The 12,968-nt window shown below is 42.5% G+C and overlaps 1 protein-coding gene across 1 annotated transcript in view; it reads right to left on the bottom strand.

Moving 5' to 3' along the window:
* Positions 1 to 287: 287 nt before the first annotated feature.
* Positions 288 to 12,968, bottom strand: part of DCLK3 (doublecortin like kinase 3) — a 32,131-nt gene continuing 19,450 nt past the window's right edge. The window contains exons 3-5 of the mRNA XM_048838986.2: positions 4,322 to 4,454; positions 3,234 to 3,401; positions 288 to 2,456 (exon numbers count right to left, since the gene is read on the bottom strand). Coding sequence (XP_048694943.1) covers positions 2,260 to 2,456; positions 3,234 to 3,401; positions 4,322 to 4,454 — 498 coding nt within the window. The 3' untranslated portion in view covers positions 288 to 2,259. The remainder of the gene's footprint in view (positions 2,457 to 3,233; positions 3,402 to 4,321; positions 4,455 to 12,968) is intronic.

The raw sequence follows: 12,968 nt of genomic DNA, 5'->3' as shown, positions 1-12,968 counted from the left end.
TTCCAATAGCTTCCTGTCAAAGAATTAATAAGTTTACAGAGGGAAAATTATTACTTACACACAATTACCACACAAGGCCTCCGGAATACCGGGGCTCTTTATGGGCCTGACTCAGGAAGGCACTTACACACATGCTTAAATCCATCCGTGTTCAGGAAAGCACTTGAGCCCATGCTTTACTTCTTTCCCAAAAAGAGATGCTTTCCTTAATCAGAGCCTAGACACAAATGTACAGCATATCAATTAAATATAATTACTGGCATAGTTTAAAGGTCTGAGAGTTCTGATTAGTAGTTGAATTCCACAGAAACCTTTAATTCAGTAAGTATTAAACATAAGCCAGTTCAACTTGATCGTAAGTACTGAAGGTGCAATTCTTCTCTCTGGCCACTTACCAGATCTCAACTCTGACATCTTGCTGCAGAATGCTTTGTTAGAATGGACACGTGATGCAACACCTTTCATTTTCCTGGCAGTCCCATCAGTTTAAACTTTCAGCTTAAAAAAATATTCTAGTCCTTATGGTTACTAAAATATCCTTCTGATTAATAAACAATACAACATTGTTTTACTGTATCTACAGACAAAAATACTGAAACAATAGCTCTGAGGGTGTGCCCCCTTCATCTCAATGAGCTATTAACTCAAAGCTAATATTAATAAACATTTTAAATGTCAATATTGTTAACTGTGAGCTGTTGGACAATTTTACCAGAAACAGACAACAAATGTGCTTGTTGATTTTGGTTGGATAACAAATAACTCAGGAATACAAGAGATATATTAGGTCAGACTCATTCCCTGGACCAGATTTTTCCTGACAGAATTTTTTTTTTCCACTTTGTCCAGTCCAGTTTTAAATAACTCATGAAATGAAGATTTTTCCACTTCCCTGGGGAGACGTTCCCATAGAATAATAGCAACTATTTTCCTGAGTTTAGTTTTTATTTAATTTCATCCCATTATTCATACTTATAGACTAGCCGAGTAAAACACCAAGGAAGGGGGGCATAAGCCACCAGGGGAAGGTGGCAAGAGGAAGGAGGGCAGCAACAGACACCAGAAGAGTCAAAAGACAATTAAGCAGCCACCACGTTGAGAGGAGGGAAATGATCAGGGAAGGGGCTAAGGAGAGTTTAAAAGAGTCCCACAACTTTTTCCCCTCTTTAAGCACATAAGAAAACTGGAATCCACCAGCGTGGATCTGAGAGGAGAAATCTGATCTTGAAAAAATACTGAGTAACTGTTCTCCACACTCCACCTCATAAAAGAGAGCCAGAGTTCCCACAGAAATTGCTCATGTTCCTGGACTTTTTGTTCCCAGAGAAGGAAAAAAGAGACTCCTCAGCAGCACATAGCAAAATGTTACCACAGTCTTGCAAAGCTGCCATGAAAAATTACCAGCCATGACATCCTTCCTCTCTCTCAAGAGCCAATGTAGAAACATAGGAATTGCATACCATAACAGACCAATGGTCCACTCTACTTCTCTGTCTCTGAGAATGACCAAGGAAGGATGTTTCCTAATACCTAATACAATAAAATAGCTAATTGGGTAACTAATTTTGTAAGACTGCAAGGATTTTTATTCCCTCATACATACTTAGGTGTTCACATGATAAGACAAATCACAGAGGTTTGAGTTGACCTCATAATATAGCACCCCACTGCTGAAAGAAGAGGGGTTCAAATTTTTCTCTACCTGGATCAACTCACCACTATTTATACTGAATACAAGTAGCTTGCATCATACTTAATGTAACCTATAGCGAAAGGATATATTCCTTTATATTTTGTTTACTTATCATTTGTGTCACTAGCAGTAACTGGTATAAAGGCTCAGTCTAGAAGTTAAGTGCAGGGTGTGTACATACACATACATATTACCATAACAAGGTGCCATAAACACAAAACTTTTGGCAGCTTCCATACAAAATGAGTACAGAAAACACTCTGTAATCATTACTGATGTTAACTGCAAAAGCAAATACTTTTAATCTATAAAAGAGAAACAGTTTGTAACATAAAGGCCCAGTTCAGTGTTTTAAAAAAAGGACACCTGTAGACCTATCCAGTGCCCACTGAAGTCAGTGGAAAGACTCAGTCACTTCAGTGGGAGCTGGACCAGGCCCTGGAAATCCAGTACTTCCCCAGATTCTCAAAATCTAAAAAAGGTCAAGTAACAATAACAACAAGCTATGGGCCCAATTCATTTAGGAAAGGAAAAAACAAAGAGGACTAAATTAACAAGAAAGGGTTTCATGTATTGTCATCTACAACTCCCTTCCTGCGCTGGCTCCGAAAGTGGCGCTCGATATTTATTGTCACTTCCCTCTGCAGGTTTCTGCTGTTGGTTTTTCCAGCTGTTCTGATCCAGGGATGCTGAAGAACTTGTTGAGCCGTGTAACGCTTTAAAGGATCTATCACCAATAGCCTGGTTATCAGATCTTTCGCTGCTATTTCATGCCAAAAAAAATAGGAGAAGGGGGAAAAAAGTACAGTGTGATTATGTGGATGGCCTGATGTCCAGTTACAACCAAATAAAACATTATCTTCATTTTCTTACTACTTTTGTCATAACAATATGTATGACTATCACTGAGTCAGTGCAGTGACTGGAATCAGAATTTAATGCCATGAGGTGACATATCCCTAATATGACTTTTGGCATCACCACTGTCCCCCAGGAGAAGCCAGGAGGGCAGAGACAAAGGGCAAATTTCCAAACTAGGGGATTTAATCTGCAAGGCACTAGAAGAGGACAAGCAACTGAGGGAGCTTCTGGCTGCTGGGTCTGGTTACTTGGTGCCGGGCCTGTAGAAGAACAGAGTTCTATGTGTATGCTTAAGACTAAAGGCCCTGCTGAACAAAGGCTTTCAAAAGAGATACTGCAGACAGATAAAGTACTAAACTGGATAAGGAATCCCATTGACTTCAATGGGGCCATGGTGTCACCCTTGGACATTATCCTTGTGTGTCTTCTTGCACAGACCTTCAGACTCTAACATCACCAAATGCACTGCTTTGATGCCTTATTTGTGGACACATTTATAGCCAAACTGCAGAAAAACCCCTTGCTCTTCAGAAAGGGAAGTATATCCAATTTAAATGTATCAGATCTGATTTTCATACACACAGCTGTTGATATGAACTGAGGACTAAAGTCATGTTTTAAAAAATACTGCGACAGAGTCCGTAAGATCCTGAAGTAGGTTATAAGTAATGAATCTTACCACCCGAAATACTGTCCCAATACGGTGAAAGGAATTCATAATGACCCAGCTGTATGATTTGAAACAGTTCTTCCTGATCTCGCTCCTGACTTCGGAAAGGAGGGAAGCCACACAGCAGAATATAGAGTATCACACCAGTAGCCCACATATCTACTTCCAGTCCATAGCCTAGGGAAAAGAAAGGAAAATACCATTTTTCATACCACAGGTTAAATGCCTCTTAACAAAAATACCTTTTAGAGATGAAACTCATACTTGCAAGGAACTGCCGGCTTCATATTACATTCTTTAAGAAACACAGCTTTGCCCGCTGTTCAGAAAGTCAATTTACTGATCAAGAGTGGTGAACGGAAGAAGAAGTGACCAAGGCACCTCTTGATAAACTGTGTACTACACTACACTATCCTTTTATAATAATAGTCCTTCCATAGCATCTTTCCTCTTCAAACATTGTCAGTGTCACGAGTGTCATTTATAGCTTAAATGAAAAAATGCAGCATACATTTAAAAATACCCTTGTAAACTAGTTCTTTTTAGATTCACATTCCCTTCCACAAGCAGTAAACGGATCCCAAATTTCCTTTGTAATTCTGTATGATTAGAGATGCGTGAGTCTGCTCTACAAAACAAGAACCATAAAAGGCACACTTATGCCCTGAGCAAAATTGAACCCCAAACCTTTTCCAGGTTTGAATCTATTTGGATAAGAAACTCCTCAAATCTTCCTTCTCTCTCTTGATCTTCCAATATGTTGGGTTGTTGCTTAGTGTGACCATTCAGGTTCACTGCCTTCTCTTGCACTGATGGGACTGTAAGGTTGTAGGGGCTTCGACCATGGGGTAGAAGAAAACAGGAATCTTCAGTGAGTAACACCAAAACAATTCTTCTTTCTTTATATAATTTTAACAAACATAATCTATGCTAGTTTGACTCTTGTCAACTGAGAAGAATATACATTTTAGTATTAATACATTAATAATAGAAAGGTTAGTGAGGTTTCTTTAGTGACAAGCAATGCACAGAAATATTTTATGAATAGAAAAGGCAGAGTAATTGTTTGATTTTTTAAAAACAGATATTATATTCACCCTTTTCAGCAAGTATTTCAGGGGCAACATATGTTGGTGTTCCACACACAGTAAATATGGGTTTTGTAACCTTCTTTGCAAGGCCAAAATCTGCTAGTTTCAACGTAGTAGATTTATCTGCATTATGCTGAACCTGTACCAAAACAAAACCAAAACCAAAACAGATCTTTAATCCAATGGCGTTTGAGGGACAGAAGCAAATGAACAGATCAAATTCAGAATGGGGATAAACAGAGAGGATAAAATCTTTAGCCCAACAGTAACAAATTCAAGTTAGCCAAAATGAAGTAAAATCAACATACCAATAAACAAGAGCAGTCTGTACATTCAGAAAGTCAAAAAGACAATGAACATTTTCAGAAGGAAAGGCTATAAATGAAAAAGAAAACTCACTCTTCTATAAATTGTGTTACTCAGCAATTTCCAAGGAAAAAACAGGTGGTGTGGCAGGTATGAATAAAGATGAAATTGTTCTTGTTCCAGACAGAGATTTCAATGTTAATTTATCCACCATCACCACCTTTGGAAACTAAATGCTTCACAAAGAAAAAAAACTGCGGGGTTCTTTCACACTCGTAACACTTCTGGTCACATCAATGTTGCACAGGTATTTCAGATAAGATATCAACTTTGTCGTAGCACTGCAAACTGATTCCCCTCAACTTGATTCATTTATATGGCACTATTAAGGGTTTTCAAAACCCTGAAATTTGCACATTATTCTGCCCAAATCTGTACTCTACATCCTGTTATGCAAATGGGTATTGGTGAGGTTGAACACAGGAATAATATAGAAAGGATAGAAGGGAAGGACCCTGATTCTGGAGCATTCTTCTCATCGCTATAGATCATTGGCAGATTACATCTCTGATATCCCTCTGGAAAATATTCAAAATGTACCTTCCATTCTAGTTTTGTTAGTACAGATATTTAATATTAATTTTTTTAAAACCATAATTAAAGAAATATTACATTTGAGAAACCAAAGTACTAGAAAGTCCAGCAACAGAAAAATGCTATTGAGTATATAAATATTCTTAATATTAGTACTTAGTATTCATATTAAATTTTTAAAAGAAAACTAATCATGTCTTTGCTTTGAAAGAGAAAATGTCAGCCTCTATCAAAATAGGAAACAAAGAAATGTGGCTAACTTTTCTGCAAAAAATCCAGCAAAATCCAGAGAAATCTGGACTTCACAGGTTTTAAAGGGATAAGTTAGAATGTGAGATGCCAAGCACACCTCACACCCCGTAATCACAGCTTGAGATGGCCAAAAATTCAAGATGGTCCTTGTAACAAAGCAACTGAGGGCACAGATGGGATGAGGTCTGCTATCCCAGACGCACTACCCAGTCAAAGTACATTTGTATTCATTGCAAAAATTATAAACATAACAATGCTCCCGGAATCCATTAAAGCAAAACTTTTTTAAGAAAAAGACATTTTCAATTCAAAAAAGAAAATAAGGTCTGTATTAATAATATAGTTAAGAAAAAAGCCATACTACTCTTTAGTAATGCATACCCAAACCTGCTGGGGTTTTTTAAGAATTAGTCAACTTCCCTGATGACATTTTGTATTCTAATTTCTCAGCAGCACAGCTGACAAAATGCAAAAAACATTATTATTTATACAAAGGTAGCAACCACAGTTTTCTAGAGCATTGTCTATACATAGAACAGTGGTGGGCAACCTGCAGCCCGCATCCACTGGTGGGCCACCAGACTGTCTGTTTACATTTTCACGGCTGCCCGCAGCTCCCAGGGGCCGCAGTTCACCGTTCCCAGCCAACGGGAGCTGCAGGAAGCGGCACGAGCCTGGCCACCACTTCCTGCAGCTCCTGTTGGCCGGGAACAGCGAACCGCAGCCACTGGGAGCTGCGGGCAGCCACACAAATGTAAACAAACGGTCTGGCAGCCCGCCAGCAGATTACCCTGATGGGCAGAAGGTTGCCCACCACTGACATAGAGGGAAACTCAGTCCAGGTTACCTAACAGAGCTCACACTCTAAGAATACAAGCAACAAATCAAGATGGATACAAGGATACAATAGAAATACATAAAGTCTTTATGTACACTGTGTATGTATGTGTCACCTGTATCTGGATATCTATCTATACCTATGTACATATACGCAGAACATTTTGCAAATATTTAATAAATGCATATCAAATATACCCAACTACCACTCAAACCCTGCAAATTATCTTATTAAGAAATAAATAAAAGTGAAATTCTCACATCCTCATTTACAAACTTGGGGACATTGGCCCCAGTCTGCAATGAGTTCCATGCAGGCAGACTGCCGCTCCTGTGCAGAACCCCACTCAACTCAATGAGGAGTGCATGGGTACCACCCATGCTGAATGCGATACTGTATTTTCTCTTTTATCAACCAATCTTCAACTCTACTCTCTCATTACAACACAAGGTGGCGATGGTGCACCACCTGTTATTTCAGAACACCACCAATTTGTTTTCCTTTCACATAGCAGCGAAATAAGTAGGAATACTAAACATCTTTGACATATTTTATGGCTGTGTAACAAACACACCTTTCAAAGAAAGTGCTGTAAATTGTTGGGCTGCTTAGAGGCCCCAACCACATAGTGATATACTAGCTCATTGTGCCTGGAAACAATTTAAAAGCCAGCCCAGGTGGGGTGGCTACCATTGCTCCACATAGTCCTTTTATCCCTGTCCTTATCATCTCTCTCTCTCTGCTATAGAGCCTTTCATCAGGCAGCAGAAAAGCAAGTAGACTTCCCCTACACAAATGTTTATGCACTCCAGTAGAATAAATTACTTGTCCATCTCTTTTTCCTTCTGAGGTCAAAGTATATTTAGTGATGTGACAGAGATCCACAGCTCCACAGCCTACTTGAGCTGAAAACCGACTGCCTCTCCCAAACCGACAGCGTATGTTCCACGGAACAGAGTACAATCTTGCCAACAAAACAAGGTGGTTAGTGCTGCCACCATCATAGTTAGGGGTTTCTAATGCATCCATCACTGTGCACCCATATGCTTTCTATTATCAAGCCACTATTTGACTTGGAAGGAACATTGCAGCAGCAGATCCTCTTTTCCCCCTCTCCATTACCCTGACCACGGCTACTCCTGCTCCTTTTCTCTGGCCATGTCTACACTATGAAGCTGAGCCATGTTTAACAGGAGGTGTCAAATACTGCTCCTCCTACACCCCTTCAACTGGAATTAAACAGGTGTCTTGTTTTTGTGGGACAGAGTCAACCACACTCAACATCCATGGTAGTGAAGTTTGCTTGCTCAACGTCGAAGTTTAGCTCAGCTGACTGAGTTAGTTGCTCAGGGAGAGACAGAGCAGCTGCATTCACCTGTTGTTGAGCATATTTGGTTTCTGTAGTGCAGCCACAGCCCTTACGCCTCCCAGTTCTGCTGCACTGAGTGTGGAAGGAGCTGGCAGACAGAGGAGTAAAAAAAACAAAAACAATGAGAGCAAATGACTGCTGTAAAAATTGCCACTGGTAGGTGGAGGGCAACACTAAATGGGGAAAAAAATAGTTTTCCTCATCATAGAATCATAGAAGATTAGAGGTGGAAGAGACCTCGGGAGGTCATCTAGTCCAACCCCCTGCTCAAAACAGGACCAACTCCAACTAAGTCATCCCAGCCAGGGCTTTGTCAAGCCAGGCCTTAAAAACCTCTAAGGATGGAGATTCCACCTCCTCCCTAGGTAACCCATTCCAGTGCTTCACTATGCTCCTAGTGAAATAGTTTTTCCTAATATCCAACCTAGACCTCCCCCACTGCAACTTGCAACCATTGCTCCTTGTTCTGTCATCTGCCACCACTGAGAACAGTCTTGCTCCATCCTCTTTGGAACCCCCTTCAGATAGCTGAAGGCTGCTATCAAATCCCCCCTCACTCTTCTCTTCTGCAGACTAAATAAACCCAGTTCCCTCAGCCTCTCCTCATAAGTCATGTGCCCCAGCCCCCTAATCATTTTCGTTGCCCTCCGGTGGATTCTCTCTAATTTGTCCATATCCTTTCTGTAGTGGCGGGCCCAAAACTAGATGCAATACTCCAGATGTGGCCTCACCAGTGCCGAATAAAGGGGAATAATCACTTCCCTCCATGTGCTGGCAATGCTCCTACTAATGCAGCCCAATATGCCCTTAGCCTTCTTGGCAATAAGGGCACACTGTTGACTCATATCCAGCTTCTCGTCCACTGTAATCCCCAGGTCCTTTTCTGCAGAACTGCCGCTTAGCCAGTCAGTCCCCAGTCTGTAGCAGTGCATGGGATTCTTCTGTTCTAAGTGCACTTGTCCTTGTTAAACCTCATCAGATTTCTTTTGGCCCAATCCTCCGATTTGTCTAGGTCACTCTGGATCCTATCCCTACCCTCCAGCATATCTACCTCTCCCCCAAACTTAGTGTCATCCACAAACTTGCTGAGGGTACAATCCATCCCGTCATCCAGATCATTAATGAAGATGTTGAACAAAAACGGACCCAGGACCGACCCCTGGGGCACTCCGCTTGGTACCGGCTGCCAACTAGACATCGAGCCGTTGATCACTACCCGTTGAGCCCGACAATCTAGTGAGCTTTCTATCCATCTTATAGTCCATTCATCCAACCCATACTTTTTCAACTTGCTGGCAAAAATACCGTGGGAGACCGTATCAAAACCTTTGCTAAAGTATATCACGTCCACCGCTTTCCCCATATCCACAGAACCAGTTATCTCATCATAGAAGGCAATCAGGTTGGTCAGGCATGACTTGCCCTTGGTGAATCCGTGTTGACTCTTCCTGATCACCTTCCTCTCCTCCAAGTGCTTCAAAATGGTTTCCTTGAGGACCTGCTCCATGGGGACTGAGGTGAGGCTGACCGGTCTGTAGTTCCCCAGATTCTCCTTCTTCCCTTTTTAAAAGATGGACACTATATTTGCCTTTTTTCCAATCATCCAGGATCTCCCCAGAGCACCACAAGTTTTCAAAGATAATGGCCAATCGCTCTGCAATCGCATCAGCGGAGTCCCTCAGCACCCTCGGATGCATTATATCCTGCCCCATGGACTTGTGCATGTCCAGCTTTTCTAAATAGTTCTTAACCTGTTCTTTCACCACTGAGGGCTGCTCACCTCCTCCCCATACTGTGCTGCCCAGTGCAGCTGTCTGGGAGCTGACCTTGTCTGTGAAGACTGAGGCAAAAAATGTGTTGAGTACTTCAGCTTTTTCCACATCATCAGTCACTAGGTTGCCTCCCCCATTCAGTAAGGGTCCCACACTTTCCCTGACCTTCTTCTTGTTGCTCACGTGCCTGTAGAAACCCTTCTTGTTACCCTTCACATCCCTTGCTAGCTGCAACTCCAATTGTGCTTTGGCCTTCCTGATTATACCCCTGCATGCTCAAACAATATTTTTATACTCCTCCCTAGTCATCTGTCCAAGTTTCCACTTCTTGTAGGCTTCTTTTGTGTGTTTAAGCTCACTGAAGATTTCCCTGTTAAGCCAAGCTGGTCACCTGCCATATTTGATATTCTTTCTGTACATTGGGATGGTTTGTTCCTGTGCACTCAATAAGGCTTTTTTAAAATACTGCCAGGTCTCCTGGATGCCTTTCCCCTTCATATTAGCCTCCCAGGGGATCCTGCCCATCCCTGAGGGAATCAAAGTCTGCTTTTCTGAGGTCTAGGGTCTGTATTCTGCTGCTCTCCTTTCTTCCTTTTGTCAGGATCCTGAACTCGACCATCTCATGGTCACTGCTGCCCAGGTTGCCACCCACTTCTACTTCCCCTACAAATTATTCCCTGTTTGCAAGCAGCAGGTCAAGAGGAGCACAGTCCCTAGTTGGTTCCTCCAGCACTTGCACCAGGAAGTTGCTCCCAACACGCTACAAAAACTTCCTGGATTGTCCGTGCACTGCTGTACTGCTCTCCCAGCAGATGTCAGGGTGATTGAAGTCCCCTATGAGAACCAGGGCCTGTGATCTGGAAACTTCTGTTAGTGGTCCAAAGAAAGCCTCATCTAGAAAGAAGAAAGCCTCCTGGTCTGGTGGTCTATAGCAGATGCCCACCACGACATCACCCTTGTTGCTCTCGCCTCTAAACTTAACCCGAAGACTCTCAACAGACTTCTTCTCCAGCTTCATACTGGAGCTCTGAGCAATCATACTGCTCTCTTACGTACAGTGCAACTCCTCCACCTTTTCTCCCCCGCCTGTCCTTCCTGAACAGTTTACACCCATCCACGACAGTGATCCAGTCACGTGAGTTACCCCACCAAGTCTCTGTTATTCCAATCACATCATCGTTCCTTGACTGTACCAGGACTTCCAATTCTTCCTGCTTGTTTCCCAGGCTTCTTGCGTTCCTGTACAGGCACCTAAGATAACTAGCCGATTGCCCTACTTTCTCAGTATGAATCAGGAGGCCTCCCCTCTTGCACTCTCCTCCTTGAGATTCCTCCCGGTATCTCACTGCCCCGCTTACCTCAGGGCTTAGGTCTCCATCCCCCAGCAAACCTAGTTTAAAGCCCTCCTCACTAGGTTAGCAAGCCTGCCTGTGAAGATGCTCTTCCCTCTCTTTGTTAGCTGGATCCCATCTCTTCCTAGCAATCCTTCTTCCTGGAACAACATCCCATGGTCAAAGAATCTCTGACACCACCTGTGCAACCATACGTTTACTTCCACAATTCGATGGTCCCTACCTGGACTTTTTCCTTCAGCCGGGAGGATGGATGAAAACACGACTTACACCTCAAACTCCTTTATCCTTCTTCTCAGAGCCACATACTCTGCAGTGACCTGCTCAAGGTCATTCTTGGCAGTATCATTCATGCCCACATGGAGAAGTAGGAAGGGGTAGCAGTCCGAGGGCATGATCAGTCTTGGCAAAAAGGCACTCCATCACATCCTGAATTCTAGCTCCAAGCAAACAGCACACTTCTCAAGTTTCCTAGTCTGGACAGCAGATGGATGACTCTGTCCCTCCACTTGGGAGCGGTGGTCATGGAACCCCCATCCCTAGGACAATGCATCGCATTCCAGTCGATGGGGTCTCCCCTTCTGATCCCTTCCCTTAGATGACTCTTCCAAACCATTCTCCGTCATAGTACCTGTGCAGACAGCCTGAAAACAGTTTCTTACTTCTATCTGCACTGGGGGTTCATGGGTTCTCCTCTTTCTTCTTCTGTAGGTCACATGCTGCCAATTTTCTTCCCCGGGCTGCACTGCCTTCTCTGATTCTTCAGCATGCTGTGCCTGCAGTACCAAAACACTGACTTCTATCCAGAAAGTCTTCATTTTCTCTGCAACGTAGGGTTGATACTTGGGTCTCTCGTCCTTTAATCTTCTCTTCCAATATGGAGACCAGCTTGCACTTTGTACAGATGAAGTAACTTCTATCCTCTGGGAGAAAGACAAACATGACACATCCTATGCAGGTTCCAACAGCTGATTGCTCATTATCCATATTGTCTTCCTTCTAAGAGCCTCTTCAGATATTATATTTACTGCTCATAGAAGCCTGAAAAGGCAAAAACTCTGTGGGAACTCCCCTAGGCAAACTCCCTCTCTTTGCTTCTCCTCGGTTCACAGCTCACTCCGTTTGTAGTTGGCTCGTTTTGTATAAGGCTGCTGGCTCGAAGCAGTTGCCACAGCTCAAAGCCTTCCCTCCAATCAACGACTCAAGGCCCACCTGGAAAAAAGCACTCCCAATTCACACTTTTCAAACAAACAACCACATGGTCAAACAGTCACACTTTTCAAACAAACAACCACACCTCCCATTCCCCAAGTCCTGAAAGTTGTCAGGTAATCCAGTATGAGGACAGGCTCTGATAGTCAAGGAGAAAACAGAAACACTGTAGGGTTCCAACACCCGCAGCAGCACTCTTTGTTTAAACTGAAGAGACTCCCCTCCCCAGGACCCATTCCACACCCCATTACCTGCCAAATGCATATGACAATGGGATGAGACCATTAGCATGGGTTTGACATCTGTCATTGCTAGTCTTCAATTAACAGCACTTTAAGATTACTGGGAGCAGTCCCTCCTATGCCATTTTTTCAGTCTGTCTGAACACTCAGGGAAACAGTACTACAATGGGTCACATTAAAAGGTCAGAAAGTTAAAAACTATTTCTTGAATGTATTGTGTTTATAAAGGTGCTTATTGGACAGCACATAAGTGCCTTACAAAAACCACCCCCACCAAGCATTATAATTAGAAATAAAGATCAATCGGCCCAAATAGCATATCAATCAAAAACTAAGGTTCTACCATAAGGACAAATGCAAGACCCAAGAGACAAGCAAGTTCCTGGTTAACATGAAGAATGGGAAAAGAAAAGGGCTTGGCAACTAAAGAAAAAGGAAAGCAAAAACACCAAATGACAACTGACATTCTGCAGAACTTGACAAATTAATAACAAAAGTTTAAGCTCAACAATAGCACAGTTCAAGACATTTATGCGTGAAAGGACAGGTCAGCCTCTATGCTTCATTCAGACTTTGTCCTCTCTGCCAAGACTGCCAACAAGGGAACTAATTAGTGCCAGTTGTGGTTGCAGTTTTTGAGATGTGGAGCATAAATTCATTTCCTACAGACTGACAAGCAACCATCACTGTAACTGTAAAAGTTTAAGAACTATATA

Source organism: Caretta caretta, chromosome 2 (genome assembly GCF_965140235.1).
Source record: "Caretta caretta isolate rCarCar2 chromosome 2, rCarCar1.hap1, whole genome shotgun sequence".
In the NCBI taxonomy this organism is placed as follows: Eukaryota; Metazoa; Chordata; order Testudines; family Cheloniidae; genus Caretta; species Caretta caretta.
The sequence above is the reverse complement of the archived record's forward strand: the minus strand, read 5'-3'. Positions and strand labels throughout refer to the sequence as shown.